This window comes from Talpa occidentalis, unplaced genomic scaffold, assembly GCF_014898055.3.
Source record: "Talpa occidentalis isolate TD23 unplaced genomic scaffold, MPIMG_talOcc4v2.1 talOcc4.7, whole genome shotgun sequence".
In the NCBI taxonomy this organism is placed as follows: Eukaryota; Metazoa; Chordata; class Mammalia; order Eulipotyphla; family Talpidae; genus Talpa; species Talpa occidentalis.
The window spans coordinates 107,208,751-107,228,585 of record NW_023605083.1 but is presented as its reverse complement, the minus strand read 5'-3'; the positions used below and the strand labels follow the sequence as shown (position 1 = coordinate 107,228,585).

The 19,835-nt window shown below is 35.1% G+C and overlaps 1 protein-coding gene and 1 pseudogene across 1 annotated transcript in view; one reads left to right on the top strand and one right to left on the bottom strand.

The window, feature by feature from the left end:
* Positions 1 to 19,237, top strand: part of APPBP2 (amyloid beta precursor protein binding protein 2) — a 37,114-nt gene extending 17,877 nt beyond the window's left edge. The window contains exons 3-13 of the mRNA XM_037491784.1: positions 2,954 to 3,105; positions 4,751 to 4,874; positions 5,472 to 5,640; positions 8,640 to 8,729; positions 10,199 to 10,266; positions 10,347 to 10,452; positions 10,905 to 11,029; positions 13,353 to 13,438; positions 14,908 to 15,098; positions 16,475 to 16,640; positions 18,683 to 19,237. Of these exons, the coding sequence (XP_037347681.1) occupies positions 2,954 to 3,105; positions 4,751 to 4,874; positions 5,472 to 5,640; positions 8,640 to 8,729; positions 10,199 to 10,266; positions 10,347 to 10,452; positions 10,905 to 11,029; positions 13,353 to 13,438; positions 14,908 to 15,098; positions 16,475 to 16,640; positions 18,683 to 18,936 (1,531 nt within the window). The 3' untranslated portion in view covers positions 18,937 to 19,237. The remainder of the gene's footprint in view (positions 1 to 2,953; positions 3,106 to 4,750; positions 4,875 to 5,471; positions 5,641 to 8,639; positions 8,730 to 10,198; positions 10,267 to 10,346; positions 10,453 to 10,904; positions 11,030 to 13,352; positions 13,439 to 14,907; positions 15,099 to 16,474; positions 16,641 to 18,682) is intronic.
* Positions 875 to 1,941, bottom strand: LOC119232960 (inorganic pyrophosphatase-like; annotated as a pseudogene).
* Positions 19,238 to 19,835: the final 598 nt, after the last annotated feature.

Sequence of the window (19,835 nt, the reverse complement as noted above, 5' to 3'; positions counted from 1 at the left end):
CCGTGTACTATAAGACTATAGAGAAACCTCGTGGTTAAGTAATTAAAGGTAACTGAAAAAAAAAAAAAATAGATGAGAACTTTATTTTGTCAAAAGAAAATAGTAAAACTTTAGTAAGCACAGAAAGTATTAAGACTTTAAAAAGACATTATTATTAGAAAAGGTTTGCTTTCTGGGATTTGAATTTCTCTGTGCAATTCTAAACATGGCCATTGTAAAGATTTAGTGGAATACCTTTCTTTCATCTCTCAGGTTATCTTTCACCAAGTCCATATCCCTTGGTAAGTGCCCCTGAAAGCATGTGATTTGACATTTCTCCACTTTATCCAAAGCAGTGACTCCATCATTTATGATTTTGTTTTTAAAACAATTTTTGAGATGTAATTTACATATCATGAGTTCACCGTTTGTGCGATTCACATGGTTTTGCAACCATCACCCCTGTCTAATTTTAGAACATTTCATCACACCAAAAAGAAACCTTATAATAATTTAAGTCACTTTCTATTTCTTCTCCTTTTTTTATCAGCAAAATAATTTTATTTCCTAACACATGGGAGACATACATCCAATTTATACTTTTATTGCACATTTATTCACAAATTACTTCTAAATTACAGCTGCTTTGATATTTAAGCATGTACTAAAAGTTATTGAGATATGCTAACTGCTTTTATTGTAGATGGATAAAGCTCTGAATATATTAGATTGATATATTAAATTCAAAGCAGGATTTACTTTATTTTGATTAATTCCATAAATTTAAAGCTCTAAAAAGCTACTACTTTGGCTAAAATGGGTAGGATACAACAACATCAGCCTGTATTTCAGAGAAATTTTCTTTTCTGTGGATGGAACTACTGTGCAGGCAGACTCAATGTGGTGGTGGTAAAGCATCCACAATGATTTTGGCAGCATTGGGGTTATATTTAAAGGGTCTCAGATATTGTTGTATTCATGCAGCTGATTCTTTTTCCATCAGTTTTCTTCATCACTAATGCTCTCCAATGGTCATGAGTGCTTTTAATAATATCACTTGCAAAGTTCTTATTTTTAAATTCTGCTTTGAAAGCAAACCAGTTCTCTGGTTTTCCATCAGGAAACTTGCGCCTTCTAAATCAGTCCTCAGTATCTTTTAGATAGCCAGGTTTCAGTCACTTGACATTATTAATATCATTGTAATTGGCTGCATCAGAATCATCCATGCTAATGGCAATGAATTTCCAGTTGGTTTCCCCTTCATTGATCTTAGCCAGTTTGCCCACAATTTTCACCTGATTAGTTTACCTCTCCCACATACCTTGCTTGCTTCCAATTTCACACATATCAATTGAATCATTGTCAACAACTATGTGTTTTGTCATTGTCTTGGGTCTTTCCAAGTCTGAGCGATGTCTCCATAGTTCCAGACTTGCAACATAATCAAGTTCCCTTTCTTTCACATCTTGTTTAATTGGATTTACTTTTTTTTAAAGATTTATTTATTTATGCCTAGAAGAGCTCGGGTACAGGTCAGAGATACAGGGGGTGAAAGGACTCTCCAGAGACAGAGTGGGGAACAGAACAGGGAGATTGACCAGAGTACACTGCTGAGGGGAGCAGCGGGTGAGTCAGGAGAGGTCTGCTGCGCCATGTGGGTTGCTCCCTGGCCAGCCGGGGATCGAACTCGTGCTGTAGAGGCTGCGGATTGCTTCATAGTGCGGTGCTTAACCCCTTGCGCCACCAGGGAGGCCTTTGTTTAATTGGATTTAGAGTTCTTTGTAGCAGTCTTCATTTTTGCATTAGACCAACATGGTACTTTGACTACCATATGGAATACATCCTTTTCTGCATAAATTGGAATATCAGGAAATTGAGACATTGTTCTTTTTCATTTTTGAGAAAGATTTGATACTTGAGGGTGATGGGTGGAGTGTGCTCCTTGCTGCTGATGTCATTCATGGTTCCAGAGAGGAATCACTGCCACTTCCACAGGGCCACCAGCCCACGCACAGCACTGACTTCCTATTTTTTGTTATCCCCCGTCCCTGGCTCACCTTTAATCTACTTTCTGTCTTTGGATTTATCTGTTCTAGACATTTCACATATATGAAGTCATAATAAATATATGATCTTTTCTGACTGACTTATCATACAGTTTTCCAGGTTCATTCATGTTGCTTGTATTGATCCTTCTTTCTTTTCTGTGGAATTTTCCATACAATCTTCCATTGTATGGGTTTGCTGTGTTTCATTTATCCATCATTTGGATTGTTTTCACCTTTTGGTTGTTTTGAATAATGCTGCTATGAACATTCACGGATAAGATTTTATGTGGACATGTTTTTAATTTTCATGTTTTTAATTTTTAATCCAAGAAAATTATAGGGTATAGACATGACCACCCTGTGTTTAATGTTTGAGTAACTTTTAAACTTTTCCACAGCATCTGGACCATTTTATGCTCCTAACACCAATGTGTGAGGGTTCAAATGTTTCCATATCCTTGCCAACACTTAAAAAAAAATTATAGCTATCCTAGCAGGTATGAGGTGGTATCTTACTGTGATTTTGATTTGCATTTCCCTAGTGACTAAGTTAAATATCTTTTCTTGTGATTATTGTCCATTTGTAGGTTTGTTTGTTCAAATACATTGCCCATTTTTAAATTGGATCATTGTTGAATTCTAAGACAGTTTGGTTTTTAAAACCAATATTGAAAGTTTGTTTAATCCTGTCTCAGTTTACACTCCATGTATTCTTTTTGAGTGTTACAGTATCACTCAATGAACCACTGAGTAGGGACAGTAGACTGATTTGAGAATTATTATGACCTTATCATTTATAAGGCAAAAGGCTTTTCTCTTATTCCACCCTGGAAAATAATGGTACTGTTTCCAAAAAAAGCAAGGTAGCACTTAATTAAAGAACAAAATATATTAGCTTTATAAAGTAATTTTTCTTTTTCTTCTAGACATTTGCTTCATCATTGTTTCCAGGCTTTGATGGATCATGGTGTGAAAGTTGCTTCAGTCTTGGCCTATTCATTCAGTAGACGGTGCTCTTATATAGCAGAATCAGATGCTGCAGTAAAGGAAAAAGCCATTCAGGTTGGCTTTGTTTTAGGTGAGTAATAGTAAAATAGAGGAGTGTTTTGTCCTATGACATTATGTAGACTTCAACCATCTAAAAATAAAGGATTCTTCCAGGAAATTCCCAAGTCTGTATAAGGTGGTTATAAGAAAAACATCAGAAAAATTAAAGTGTGATTTATTAAGCATTACCTTTTTGCCAAGCACTCTGCTAGGCATTTAAGTGCTATTCTGAGTACTCATGACATTCCAGTGATGTGATGGTATTAATTGCATTTTGCAAATAAAGGAAAAAGATTAAGAAAAGTTAACTTGGTCAAGTCTCATAGTTAGTGATGAAGCTAAGATTATAATCCTGCATCTAAACAGCTCCAAACCACTTCTTTCTATCATGTCGTGCTGCCACTAATCTCGCACTTGTTTACTATATTCTGTGACATGGAATTTAATCACTTTGGAACCTCAGTTTTCCCACCTCAAAAATGAGGGTAATTTTGTATCTCCTTATGGGTATGTTATGAGAATACTAAAAATGTTAATGGAAAAGCATTCTGAAATGATTTTGTATCCTATACTTAAAAAACCGTTTACTATAGGGCCTCCCTGGTGGCACAAGGGGTTAAGTTGTAGTACTGTGAAGCTGTCCGCAGCCATTGCAGCACAAATTTGATCCCTGGCCAGCCAGGGAACGAATCCACATGGCCCAGCAGACTTCTCCAGTCTTGCCTGCTGCTCCCCACAGCAGTGTGTTGCAGTCAGTTCTCCTGTTCTGCTCCCCACACTATCTCTGGTGAATCCTCTTACCCCATGCACCTCTGGCCTGTACCCCAGTTCTTGTATGCAAAAATAAATCTTTCAAAGAAATTTTTTTTCTTGGAATTATTTTTGTAGATTCACAGATAACATAAAAACCAGAAAACTCACACTGGTTTAATACTGTTAATTAAATACAGACCTTACTTAGTTTTCACTGGTTTTGTACTCATTTGTGTGTGGTTTTGTCCTATGCAGTTGATTTCCATGTAGAGATTCATATAACTACCACTGTCATCAGAGTATAGAACTATTCCATTACCACAGGCTGCCTTAATATGTATATGTTTTTCCTCTTTCGTGCAGGTGTACCTACACTTTATTTGCCAACAAGATTTCGTTTTTGTTATCTTTGGTCTTAGGATAATTCTTTGTGGTGATTAGAGGCACTTTGCTGGAGAAATTTCAAATCATTTTTTTCTAAAAAGAACGCACAGCATTTACCCTTTAATATCTTTGTGTCTTCTGTGGTGTGCTGCTATACTGAACACATCAAAATTATTTAGATTTCTTGTTTCTTCTTTGGAATTGGGTATGGAGAAATAGAAAAGTGATGTTTATCCTATAGATAAAAATATTGAATCTTAGAATATAATGGCTAATTAATTGGAAAATGTCAACTCTTAAGCCGTGGAGTATTCTTAACGTGGTAAAACTCCGAAGGACTCACCTTTGATCCTAGTTCCTCTAGTTTGAAAGTTCCTAATTTCACAATTAATATATTTGTTTTGGGCTAAATATGGTACTTTGATATTACAGGTTTTTTTTTTTTTTTTCTTTTTAGGTAATATTTGCTTTAAGCCTGTCATTTTAGCATTTGTGATTTATTAAATTATCTAAAGTTACTGGTTTTTCTTGTCCTTCAGGTGGCTTTCTTTCAGATGCAGGCTGGTATAGTGATGCTGAGAAAGTTTTTCTGTCCTGCCTTCAGTTGTGTACTCTACATGATGAGATGCTTCATTGGTTTCGTGCGGTAGAATGTTGTGTGAGGTAGGTTGAAAGAGATTCCTACAGTTTTGCTGTAGTGGTACTTAGAAGCTTTTATAGTTTTAGCTCTTCTAAGCTTACTCCACCATTTGAATAAACCTCTTAGAGTGTATTTATATGTCAGTTTCACTAGTCTGACCTCCTGTCTCTCATCCCCATTTAAGGCAGTTTAGACTTGATTATTATGACCCAGATGCTGTAATTTTATTATACCTTTTTGCTTTGTCATAAAACTTGCTTGTTTGCTCATTAAATAAGTATTTATTGAATGCCTAATACTTAAAAATTTTTATAATGAGACTTTTGAATTTGGAACAAAAAGAATAAATGTTATTTTTTAGATGTAGCACATGCTGAGTATGCAAAGATACAAAATATTTACAGATGATAAGAAATCATGATTGGATGAGATTAATCATCGGTAACTTCTGGGAAGAACATATGTTTTATATATGCTTCAATGGCAGTATGGGCCCAGCAGTTACTTTCCAGTGCTGCCACATTTCTTGTATCTAGTTTTCTTGAGTGCTCTGTAAGAGCTTATTAAGTATCCCATACTGAAAGTACCAAAATAGAGGAATGTTATTTGTACTTTTGTAGATTGCTTCATGTGCGAAATGGAAATTGCAAATATCATTTGGGTGAAGAAACATTTAAGTTGGCTCAGACATACATGGATAAACTCTCAAAACATGGTCAGCAAGCAAACAAAGCTGCACTCTATGGAGAATTGTGTGCTCTCCTGTTTGCAAAAAGTCACTATGATGAGGTGAGTGTTTTGAAGTATTTTATTGTGATCAATAAGTAACTACAAAACAGAATGAATCAAATAATATTTTATTTATCTTAGTCTCACTCTCACATAATAAAGTTTACTCAACGCAGCATACATTTGTAATGGAATCATTTAAAATGAGGCAAAAGGAATATTCTGTGAGATGGATTTTCAACAGACCTGTATGATTTAGAGTTATTTTGTGGTTTGTGTTCTTGATGTATAATAGACATACAAACCTGTTGTGTTTTTAGTTTGACCAAAATGTATCTCCACCTAAATTAATCTGATTGTTACACTTCAGTAGATGTATTTTATTCAGTGTGTGGGTGTGGCTCTGGATGAACTCTCACACTTGAAGGCATTCATTTCTATGAGAAGCTGGAGTTTATTTATACATTATTGCATTGATTTGCTTTTCCTACCTTATGAGAAAGATATTTGCATTCTTGGCTTTATATTATTAATTATTAAATTAAATTAATTGGTTGCTTTATTTATGGAAGAATATAATTATTTATGCTATCCGATGTTAATTTAACTTCTGTATTTTAAAATTATCCCTATCTTGATTTTTAATCAAGATTAATATTAATAATACCCATTAATATAAACAAGTATGTTCCATCTTTACAGGAAAGTTTTAATTAGATGTTAAACTACAAAATTCTAAAATAATTGTAAAGTGATGTTATACAATTAATATAATTGTAAATGCTGGGATAATTTGGCTTTTAATACCTATAGTAGAATGTATCAAACCTATGTGTAAAAATCTAAAATAGTAATATGCCTGAACATTCCAGGTTTGTGTGTGTTCTTCTGGTTGTTGTTGTTATTATTATTATTTTTTTTTTTTTAAGAGTTGATGGGGTTTCTTGGTCTTTTATTTTGTAATTTTTTTAAAATGAAGTGCCATTCTTCTACATCCTTGTTAATTTTTTGATAGTATAGGCTGTCTCCCTGTCAGGTGTTGTCACCATAGCTCTCCCACCATCAATCTTCTGCTTGTTTTTGATTTCTTATGTCTGCTGAATGCTGTTGATGGATTGTTCTGCTGCCCCTTATTTGCAATCACTCCTCCATGGCCTATCATCACAGATTAGAGCTTGACCACTTTGTATGCACAGACAACCCCATTCACAGAAGGCCCTTGTTTGGATAGCCAAAGCTACTAAAAGAATGAGATGAGCAACATCAGTTTAAGTATTAGAAGTGATTGTCTTAAAAGTTCTTCTGGTCCCCCACCAACTTTGCACTTTGTATAGGAATGGACCTTGCCATTTCTGCTGTTGCTTTCATTTCTTTTTATCCCTGTTTTTATATTGCCCTCTGAAATGTTACACTTTTCTTTCTGTTACATTGAATGATTCGTGTATTAGCATTCTTTATTGCCATACTCAGCTCTGGACCTATCTTAATATATCTAGATCCTCCAGTGTACTCAGTGGAACAAAAGTGCTTTTTTTTTTAACCAGTTTCCTTTTTTCTTTACTAGGTAGTTAATATTTAATTAATATTTTCTTTCTGTGTTTATACTTTGCCTTATTCATGATCTTTGCCACTGTCAGCACATTCGTAGTCTATAGATGTTTTAAAAATAATTTTGAGTTTATTCTTGTAAATATAAATAAATTTGTTGTTGACATTACAGAAAAGTACATGAATCTTGAGGATCTAGTTATATGAATTATTACTGTGTTCTCATGTTAGTTGAGTAGGCCAGGCTATGCTGAGGTAATACCAACTCCTAATAGCAGTAACTCTAAACTGTGTAAATTTATTTCTTGCTCATCCTACAATACTGTATTGGGGTGTTTGTATCTGTTTTTAGCATTATGTCTGCATTTTGATCAAAACCCCATGTAATGAAGTAGCCTCTGTTTGGACCTTACTAGCAGAGGTAAAAACATCATAGGGAAGTGCTGGCTCTTAGAACTTTCTCCAGAAATGGCATATTTCACTTCTCATATTTTAATATTTTAATTGGCAGAAATAAATCACACAACCACGCTCATCTTCAATATGGAAGGGAAATATGTATATCCTTCCCCAACGAATGGCAGTAAATATTTTAAACCATAGTGTAGTCTTCCATAGTTCTAAAGATTTTACCTTCTTACTTTGGACAGAATCACCTTGTTTACTATCTTTTAAGCACAGTCTAGACTTTTTGGCCTAAAATGCATTTATTTCATGTTTGCACAAAATTGCTTCTGAATAGTTGTATTTTGTATGTGGAATGGAAAAGCAGGAAGCTTGCAGAAAAAAACAAATGTTTACTTAATATATATTCTAGTTTGTCCTACCCACTCCCATTCCTTATGATTCCTTCATAATGTTGTTTTGTTTATTTGAAGCAGTATCCAAGATAATTTATTTTCCTTTTTTTTCTTTCTTCTGCAAAGCTTTCTTCCACTAGGAGAGGAAGATTGTATTTTGTTCCCTGCTGGATACCCAGACACTAGAGTATAGCTTGGCACTGAGGCTCTCTTCTCTGTACTTCAGTTTCCTATAATAATGTACATCTCATAGGGCTGTTGTGTCAGTGAAATGTGTTAGTGCATATAAAATGCCTAGAACAATAGCTGGCACAAAGTGAGCACTCAACAAGCGATTAAATATAATATAGTGCTATGGCAGGGGAAGAGAAAGTATAGGAAACCTAGTTTAGGACTGAAATCTGAAAGACAAGTTATAAGGGTGAAAGGGTTAAGGAGAAATGTGTTCTGAGAGCGAAGGAACAGTATCTGCAAAGCCTTCTGGACAAGAGAGAACATGCCTGTGATTTCTTGAATGTGTGTCATACCCCACCCCACCCCCAAATGTAATAAAGTTGTGCTTTCAAGAAAGCCTCATAGAGAAAATTAAAGTGTAAATGCCATTTTGTGTATGAACTAATTCAAGTACATGAACAAATACAGGAAAAATTCACAATCATTTTCATTAAATATTTTTAGTTTCGTTTTTCTGTAATTTTTTTTTTTTTTTAGGCATACAAATGGTGCATTGAGGCAATGAAAGAAATCACAGCAGGTTTACCAGTCAAAGTTGTGGTGGATGTTTTAAGACAAGCCTCTAAGGTGAAATACAATGTTTTTTGTTGTTTTTTTTCCCTTAAGATTTTGTTTTTTTTTAAAGATTTATTTATTTATGCATACAAGAACTGGGGTACAGGCCCTAGGTGTGGGGGGTTAGAGGATTCACCAGAGACAGACTGGGGAACAGAACAGGCAGACTGATGTAATACACTGCTGAGGGGAGCAGTGGGTGAGACAGGAGAGGTCTGCTGTGCCATGTGGGACCCTCGCCGGCCGGCTGGGATCGAACCGGCGCTGCAGAGGCTATGGACAGCTTCACAGCGTGGTGCTCAACCTCTGTGCCACCAGGGGAGGCCCTTAAGATTTATTTTTATGTATTATACATATAAGAAATGGGGTGTAGGCCAGAGGTGCCGGCAGTGAGAGTTTACACCAGTGACATACTGGGGAGCAGAATAGGCGGATCTACTGAAATACACTGCTGCGGGGAGCAGTGGGTAAGACAGTAAGCCGTCTGCTGAACCATGTGGGTTATCTCCCTGGCCAGGAATCAAACTCATACTGCAGTGACCGGTGATAGCTTGGTGTCCCTGAGACATTAACCCCTGTGCCACCAGGGAGGCCCATAAGGTGAATACAATGTTAAAGTTATTAAATGAATTACAGGATTTAGCAAGGTAATTTTTTTTTAATTAGCCTATTTAACAAATTAGGCATTGCATACTTGACGGACTTAACGGTCTATTTCTAAATTTTTGAAATTTCTTTTCTAAAACTATCTCACGTAAATTTTAGCCAATTTCCCTTAATCAGGAATTGTTCATTTTGATAATTAAGGTCACTGACCTACAGATAGATGTAGTATTTTGGTGCTAGACTGACTTGAGTTTTTTATTTTCCTTGAAACTTTACCACGATCTAAATTCCTTTTGCCAAAGTTGTATGGTTTTTGATCACCTTGCTTCTAAGTAGCCTAATATTAAATCTTTTAGTCATAGTATTGCAGTCTTAGAGTATGACCGCTCTCTGTACTTGATCCTAGCATCATCTTAATCTGTAAAATTAGATTAACTTTTTGAGGCCATTTAGTAATACTTAAAAATAACTAATGCACTGAGATTTTGAAGCAGTGATGTACTTTTCAAATATACTCTACTCAGAGAAATTTTTCAATTTTGAAAATTCCATTTTTGCTTAAGGAAATTTCTATTAGAGCAAAGTTTCTAGTTTTAGAGGTTATGATTTCTCTGAGATCTCTTAAATCAGTCATTTATGCAAGTAAATAACAAATACTCAAGTCATTTTAGAGCTAGGATAGGGATATTAATTTGTTTTTAATTAATTTAAAACATTGGCTGTACATTTAATAAAAAACTGCTTAATATGTACAAGAGTTATAGATGGAACTCTACTATTAATGTTTGAAGGGTTTTTTAAAATCACTTTAGTCTAAATATCCTTATTTTTACATACTTATTAACTGAGTTAACAGTTTTTCAATTTATCTTTAGGCTTGTGTTGTAAAACGTGAATTTAAGAAGGCAGAACAGTTAATTAAACATGCTGTGTATTTGGCAAGGTAGGTGATTGTATTTAAAAATATCTTTACAAATTGTTTCTCTATACTTCATATCCTAATAGTTTTATATCTTCTTATAGGGATCATTTTGGATCTAAACACCCAAAATATTCTGATACACTGCTAGATTATGGGTTCTACTTACTCAATGTAGATAATATCTGTCAATCTGTTGCAATTTATCAGGTATGTTACTAGTTACACTTTTCATTGAACCTATATTAACTTGCTGACCTGTATTTGTTTGCAGTGTATAAATCACTCTTAACTTTTTGAGATCCTCATCATCTTTGGCACACTCTTACTTTCCTTAATGATAATCTAGAAGACTAAAAATTTAATGTTTTAGGAATTAAAGAAACTCATTTAGAGAAAGAGCTTTTGGGTTGTGGGCCCATATTTAAGTGTATTTTTCATTTGCCCAGATGATGGCCTGTCTTTAAGTCAAACTTAATCTTCAGAAAATTAGGCCATATAGGCAACCTCAGTGTCTGTTGTGACTTCAATACATTAGGACTTTTCTTCAAATCTGATGGAATTAGATCTGTAGAGTATAGATTTAAATTACTAGGATGTTGAATTTGACTGGTATTTTCTAGGAATTTATAGTTTATTAAATATTTTTGTGACTCTCTTAGGCAGCCCTTGATATTCGGCAGTCAGTGTTTGGTGGCAAAAATATCCATGTAGCAACGGCTCATGAAGACTTGGCTTATTCTTCCTACGTTCACCAGTATAGTTCTGGGAAATTTGACAATGCACTGTAAGTTCCATATTCCTTTTCAGTGAGGGATTAAGTGCTGTGTCTATTGTGATTTTGTCTTTCCTAGTACAGTGTTACCTAAATGTACTTTTTGAATTAAGCTTGTCTTTCTGAAGCTTTAAGAAGATGCCTTTAATGTTGAAGTCTTTTAAAATCATACCAATTTATAAGCAGTGCATTTAGATCTTACGTTTATATTGTATAATATTGAGACTTATATTTTAGAATGTCAGAGTACACCTTGTCTTTTGAATTTTCCCTTTAATAATTTTTGAGTACTACAGTAGCCTCTGGCTAAATAAATGGTAGGCCCTAAGCTTCATGCTAACAACATACAGAAATACTGAATAAACTATAATAAGCATCTTCTTAAATGCATAACTGAACTTGCAAAGAGAAACAAGGGAAGTCCCTGAGGACCAGTAATGGACTAAATTCCAGTTCCAAAAGGGTAGGCATGAAATATGGTGCAACTGCTCTAGGGTGGTGGGAAGACTTAGAAGTTACTGTAACCGCATCCGCAGGAAGCTGTGAATTAGAATTCAAACCCTCACATAAAGCCAAAGTAAAGTCTATCCCTTGGGAAAAGGGTAGACTGGGGGTAGGGGGAATCTGTCCATTAGCAAGAAAGATGATAAGGAAACTTATCCATCTGAGGTTGGGCACTTACTTGAACAAAAAAGAAACCTCACAGTGGAATTTATAACTAGACCTGTGTCACTCTTAAGTTTAGGCATCATGCACATAGGAACCCCTAAACAGCAAGTATTCTTCAATGATTAAAGATATAATATGGTTTGGCAAACTATGGTCTGCAAGCAAGAGTTTTTTTGAATCTTAGCATTGCTCATCTGCGAAGCTATCAGTAATAATTAGGAGTGAAAATGAAGGGGGAAAAAGCAGATTTTAAGATAAAACAACTGTGATACATATTGCAGTATAGAAGAACTTTGAAAATATTGTGCTAAGTGATAGAAGCCAGTTACATATTGTATGATTCCATTTTTATTAAATGTCCAGTATAGGCAAAGCCATAGAGATAGAAAGTGAGTGTGGTTTCACTCAGGCTCTAGGTAGTTGCCCAGGGCTGGGGGCTTGGAGGAAAATGGAGGTTGACTGCTAACGCAGGCACAGGGTTTCTTTATGAGGTAATGAAAATACTCTGAAATTGTGATGGGTGCATAACTCTGTGAATATAGTAATCTTTTAATTGTATGCCCTAAATGGGAATTGTGCAGTGTGAATTATTTCATAAGAGCTGTAATAAAAAATAAAATAGAATTGATAAAATTGAAAAAGTCATTAATAGTAATACTCTAGACAGGTTGAAAACAGGTTAGAACTGACTTAAAGAGATTGTGAGTGACTTGAAAAACATTTGAGAGAGTATCTCAAACATTTTCTCAGGTGGAAGATGGGAATAGAAGGCTTGGAGTTGTTTAAGAGGAAATGGCAAATAAAATAGACAAATAGTGCACCTTATGTTTGGTGAAATGGACTCTAAACAAATAAATATTACAGAATGATGATAGATTATTTTTAATGTTTTTAGGGACTTTCATATAGATTGGTCTTTTTTTTTTTTTTTTTAAGATTTATTTATTTATTTGTTTGTTTGTTTGTTTGTTTATTTATACAAGCACTGGGTACACTCAGAAGCGCGGGAGGGTGAGAGAATTCACCAGAGTCAGAGTAGGGAGCAGAACAGGCAGAAGGACCGAAGTACACTGCTGAGGGGAGCAGCAGGCAGCAGGAGAGGTCTGCGCGCCATGTGGGACCCTCCTCCAATGGCCGGGGAGCAGCCAGGGATCAAACCGGCACCGCAGAGGCTGCGGGTAGCTTCACAACCCAGCGCTCAACCGCTGCGCCACTGGGGAGGCCCATATAGATTGGTCTTGAAAGACTTTTCAGTGAGTGAGCCTTGTGGATATTCAGGGTAAGAACATTCCAGAGAGATAGTAAAGCAAATGCAAGAATCCTATGTGAGAACATGCTTTGCTCGTTCAGAAAACTGATAGGCCTGTGTGGCAAGAGGGAAGAGAGGAGGTTGTTTCTTAGCGTGGTAGGAGATGAAGGCAGAGAGGTAACAGTGAAAGATTTTATTGAGTCTTGTAGACTATAATAACAACATCTAATTCTGCGGGAGGTGGCAGTCCACTGGATGTTACTAGTCTTCAACACAATGGAAATTTAAAAGAAGAAACTGGTCCTTAACTGCAGATAGTTTTAGAAATGCTATCTGTATTATTAATTGTGAATTTTGTTAATGCTTAAATCACTTGTAACTAAAAGAAATGCCAGAATATATTTATCTGTATTGCAGATTTCATGCAGAAAGAGCTATTGGTATTATTACCCACATCCTACCTGAAGATCATCTTCTTTTGGCTTCTTCAAAGAGGGTGAAAGGTACCCTTTGTTATCTAGTCTCCGATATTTTTCAGTTAATGGTATATGGTATAAAATTAGGGGTATTTGTTTATTTCCTCAGAGATTAGAAATAATCTGAATAGCTAATTCACTGATTTGCAACTCTGCTTAATTTCCTATTGTTCATAATAAAAAGTTGTTTGCTTCTTTCATATAACATTAATAGGCTAGAATTTCTTCCTTCCTTCCTTAATCACTTCTCCCTCCCTCCCTTCCTTCTTTTCTTCCTTTTATGAACTCATACATTTCTTTTGAGGGGAAGATGGAGAAATAATACAAATGATTATTGCACAGTAATATGGATAACAAACTGAAGATGGATTTTTCAGTTTTCAGCTCCCTAGTACAGGTTACCCTTCATGTTGCAAGGCTCTTGCTGATACTACTATCTTCCTTCTCTTTAACTTTCCTTCTAGTTACTACCAAAGCCCTTTCACTTAAAGCATTTCTTTTGCCAACACAATTTGGTCATCTTTGTTGATTTCTTGCATGTTGGATATGTTTTACTTTAATTTTGTAATTTTTTTCCCCACACCCTTCTAGGTTTGCATTTTTAAATTAACATAAGTAATACATGATTAATGTCAAATTAAAAGTTAGAAAAGAGAAAAAAAATAGTCACCTGAAATTCACCAATTTGGGTGAATCAACATTTTGGTGAATATTTTTAATACTTTTCTTTCTTTAAATGATGAATGAGTTGCCCTTTTTTTTTAAGTTCATAATCTTTTCAAGTATATCATGAACATTTTCCTATTTCAATACATGTGGATATATATTCCTTTTTGTAATGTTTTTAACCCCACCATTATTATTGGACCTTTAAGTTGTAAATTTTAACCTTATACTTTTTAAAACTGCTAAACTAAAATCTCTTTCATGTACATGGATAATTTTTACAGAAATAAAACCTGGTTAAAAAGTACGTGGTTTTAATACTTGAAATGGAATTTGGAAGTTTAATGTAACTTAGAAATTTAACTGTCATCTTGCCTGATTTGGTTGAGTAGGAGGATTGAGATGTGACAATTAAAGATTATATTTTATAAATTGTAGCTTCAGAATTTTCAACAATGCTTAGGTACTCAGACACAGCTTAATATCAAAAAATTGCCTTTTCTTTCTTGTCTTACTTTGATTTGCTTTAAAAAATAATACTCATATCAGCAAAGTATAAAAGTGTGATAAAATAGAAATTATTCTGCAAATTAGTTCTATATATGCCTTTGTTTTTCTTAAATTTGAGTTTATTATACTATGCAAAATACAGTGACCCCCACCCCATGTATTTTTTTCAGTAGCATGGAATACTTTCACTTTTGTCAATTCTAAATCATAGTCACTTAAAATTATGTTTAACAAACACAGAGTTTAATTTTAACTGTTTGCTCTGATTCACTATGGTTAGAAGGTTTGGAAGTGCACTAATTTTATTGCTTTCTATTCAGCACTTATTTTAGAGGAGATTGCCATTGACTGTCATAATAAGGAAACTGAACAGAGGCTGCTTCAAGAAGCTCATGATTTGCACCTGTCTTCACTCCAACTAGCTAAAAAAGCTTTTGGGGAATTCAATGTACAGACTGCAAAACACTATGGAAACCTTGGAAGACTTTACCAGTCAATGAGAAAATTTAAGGTAGAGATGTGTTTTCTTATATTTTACTCTCTAAATTTTAAGTGATGAAGTATATGCTTCTATAGTAAATCTTAAATTATAAAATGTGGATTATTATATTCCTTCCTTAGTCTACAAAAGTACTGAGAAAATAGCTAGTATGAAACAGTAAAGGCTAATGCAGTTTAACGTAAAACATAACTCATAGCTGGTTTGAGTGTGTACAGCATTAAACAGAATGCCTGATTCATGGTAGATATGCAAGGGAAGTCAGCTATTGCTGTTGGCTTATAAACTCTTAATATATCCAGGATTAGATTCACTGCCTAAGACATTCATTTTTACCTGAAAGTCAATCTCTATATATCCCTCAATTAGTCTGAGTTTAGTTTATTAAAGGTTTGTCAAGACTCAAAACACAAAACAAAAACACAAACTCGCCTGTAAATTAACATTATAGTGTGGGCGCCTCTCTGGTGGCACAGGGGTTAAGACTCAGCACTATCAAGCTGTCATCAGCCACTGCACGTGAGTTCAATCCCCCACCAGGGAGCTAACCCACATGGCAGAGCAGACCTCTCCTGTCTCGCACGCTGCTCCCCTCAGCAGTATATTTCAGTCAGTTCACCTGTTCTGCTCCCCAGCTCTGCCTCTGGTGAATCTTCTCACGATCACCACCCCTGCACCTCTGGCCTACACCCCAGTTCTTGTATGCATAAATAAATAAAAATAAATCTTAAAAAATTATAGTGTGGCTTTTCCTAATAAAGTACAATTAAACTTTAGAATATGTTGGGCCTCCTTGGTGGTGCAGCGGGTTAAGCACAATGCTGTGAATCTGTCCACAGCCTCTATAGCGCCGTTTCGATTCCCGGCCGGCCAGGGAGAAACCCACATGGTGAGGCAGACCTCCCCTGTCTCGCCCACTGCTCCCCTCAGCAGTGCTTTAGGTCCGTCTGCCTGTTCTGCTCCCCACTCTGTCTCTGGTGAATCCTCTCACCCTCCCACGACTCTGGACTGTACCCCAGCTCTTGTATAAATAAAAATATATCTTTAAAAAAATAAAACTTTAGAGTGTGTTAACTGCAGTCGTTTTCATTTTTAGGAGTTTATGTTAATTTCATCTTAAAGTTTTGTGATTATAAAGTTTTCTCCTATCAATTTTGGCATAGGACACTACTACTATCATCTCTATGTGTATGGTTTCCCAAAACTGGTAATACTTTCCATTAGCATCTTTTGGATTATAACAGATTATAATCCAATAATCTGTCAGATTACTTTATGCTGTCCATACTATGTCAGTAGCACTTAGAAAACTTTTGCTTATTAGTTAAGAATTGTTGACATAAGAAAAAGTCTAAGCTAATGATTGATACGGATGAATATTTTTTCAGGAAGCTGAAGAAATGCACATCAAAGCAATTCAGATTAAAGAGCAACTTCTTGGTCAAGAAGATTATGAAGTAGCCCTTTCAGTGGGACATCTGGCTTCTTTGTATAATTATGACATGAATCAGTATGAGAATGCTGAGAAGCTGTATTTGCGATCTATAGCAATTGGTAAGTTAATCGAAAATTTCTTATATTCAGTTGCTTAGAGAGCAGCATGTCAAGATGTCTTATATGTGTATAATGCATTGTTATTATAAGACTCAAATTACCTCAGAGCTGCTAGGGATATCCAGGAATTACCAAAAAATCACCTGGAACATTTTGGTAAATATGATTTTTTTGTGTTGAAACCAGTAGTAATAAGTATGACAGTAGAGTGTCAGTAATAGACAAAAGTAGTTATTTTAAACATTTTTCCCACCCGCATATTTTCTTCTCCCTCTCTTTTCCTGACTTTAACATCATAGATCAAGGATATTTGTTTTTAACTTGATATAAATGTCTGGTTTATTTCGGTAAATGTTAATTGTGAAATACATCTGTATTGTTCCATTTCACTCCTTTGTGTTAATTTCCAGCACTATATAATATTTTATTGGATTAATATATTACTATCCATTTTACTGTTAATGGATATTCAGAACATTTGAGTTGTTTTCAGTTTAGTCCAATTAGAAAATAAAATACTGTGGTCATTATCTAAGGTTGTGCCTGTTAAAGTTCTTCTATATTTTTATATTGTTATTTTCTTACTGGCTTACGGAAGATCTTTAAATTCTTAATTTTTAATGTCATTGAATGTACTGATCTTACATAGTTAGTACATTTATTTTGAAGACATCTTTTCTTACTCCTAACCCATGAAGATATGTTTTCAGAAGATTATCTTCTGGAAGCGTTGTTTTACCATTCACATCTAGATCTGCAACCCTGAAATTATTTTTTGTTTATGGTATGGATATGAAGTTGACCCAGCATCAAAATTTCAAAAAACTGTCCTTTCCCATCTACTCTGCTGTACATGTTGATTCCCCATTATCCATAATATGTTGATTTGCTCAATACTAAAATACACAAAGTTTTAGGATTGCTAGCCCATAGTACTGTGAAAAACAAACTTTCTACTAAGAGTTCAGTATTTAGTTTTCTTTGTCTTTAAACTGAAGGTATGTTCTCACAATATTATGTTCAAGTTGCTTTACTATTTGCTCTCTCTCCCACCCTAGTGTAGTTACTCATTTGAAACATAATTTGGTTTATTTATGTCTGTGTAGCATTCCCCCATCTTTATTTACTACTTTCTTTTTTAATGTATGAATTACTTATGTAATAAAAGTCAACTGTATTGAAAGCTATGCTTAGAGATATGTGATTCTCTTTCTTACACCAGAGGTGCATGCTGTAGGTATTTTTTGTTCTTCACTTTTTTTTGACTTAATAATATACCCTGTAAATCACTCCATGTCAGTTCATAGAAAACTGAGAGATTCCTCTGCTGTATATTGCTGCATCATATGCCGTCAAGTGGATGTACCATAATTATTTGAACCTATAATTTCCCTTTGTTATATTTTGCAATTACAAATGTTACAAATAATAGACTTGTGTATATGTATTTTTCTGTTATTGGGAGTGCTGCCATGCTTTGCTTTTAGATCTCTTCAAATTAGTCTTTTCAATCTATGAAATTTTATAATTTTATTCTGGTGAGACCAACAGCTTCAGAGAAGAGAATTTCTTAAGTCTTAGAGATAGCTATATAGGACTGCATTGGAAAGCACTGATAAAGTCTTGAATCTCTTCCGATCAAGGGAATAAAAGCAAGCTTCCCTATTTATAGAATTAAACTCATGGGCCTCCCTGGTGGCGCAGCGGTGGAACGCTGGGCTGCGAAGCTATGCGTAGGCTCTGCAGCGCCGGTTCGATCCCCTGCCGCCAGTGAGGGTTCCACATGGTGCACAGACCTCTCCTGCCACACCCGCTGCTCCCCTCAGCAGTGTGTTTTGTCGGTTTGTCTGTTCTGCTCCCCGCTCTGGCTCTGGTGAATTCTCTCTCACCCTCCTGCGCTTCTGACTGTACCCAGTGCTTGTATAAATGAATGTATAAATCTTTAAAAAAAAAAAAAAAAGAATTAAACTCATGTCTTGTAAAAACCACTTATTATTTAATTTCATTATTTAAACTTCCTTTTTTTTTTTAATTTTTTTCAGGGAAGAAACTCTTTGGTGAAGGTTACAGTGGACTAGAATATGATTACCGAGGTCTTATTAAACTTTACAACTCCATTGGAAATTACGAGAAAGTGTTTGAATATCACAATGTTCTGTCTAACTGGAATCGGTTGCGAGATCGACAGTATTCAGTGACCGATGCTCTTGAAGACGTCAACACCAGCCCCCAGTCCACTGAAGAAGTGGTGCAGTCCTTCCTGATTTCTCAGAATGTTGAGGGACCGAGCTGCTGAGGGAGGACTTCAGTTAACCAATTTACCTTTTCCCAGATTCCAGGGAATTCATACTGTGAAATCAAAACCATGTTGTTTTTTGGGGCTGGAATTTGCATTGAAACACTGGTCCAGTCCATTGACCCTGTTTGGGTGATCCCTATCTTGCAGAGTATCCGTAGGAATAAGTATATATTCAGTTATATTCAGCATGTACCGCATGTATAAGTAGTCTGGCCCATATTTTCAATCTAGTAGAATAAATAACAGGAGATTTTTTTTTCTTTTTAAAAAAATAATTCATTTTGCAGAAAGCCTGAAAGAAAAAAAGAACCCCTAAATAAAACTATTTAAGAGTCTAAAAGAGTTGCATTCTTATTATGTAAGGATGATTTTACAACTTTTTAACATATAATTATTCCATATGAAGGTATTCAATACTGTATTGTAAAGAAGTTTTATGGGGGAAATCTTTATATGCAGTATAGAAAAGTTAACACAAATACTAATAGAAGAAGGACATCCTGACAGGTTTGGCTGCCTTACTCAGAGAAGGCGATATAGCCACTCTAGAGCACTATGACAAGGGAAGGACTGTCAGATTCATCTATACTGGACCAGTGTTGATCTGTAAGTAATAGAAAAACTGATAGACCAGTGTTTTTAACTCTGGTTGTTTGGTTGTGTCTTGGGTTTTTGGGTTTTGTTTTTGTTTCATGGGGTTTTTGTTTTTTTTTTTTGTTTTTTTTTGGGGGGGGTACAACAATGCAAGATGCTCTGATAGCATTTGCTACAGGACCAGGAGGATCTAAAAGGACCATCTTAATGTAGAAAGGGGTTATTTGGACCAGAGGCTTTAGATTATTATTTTAGCCCCTACATATACTTTATTAGTAGAATGATTTCATTTAGGTGTATAA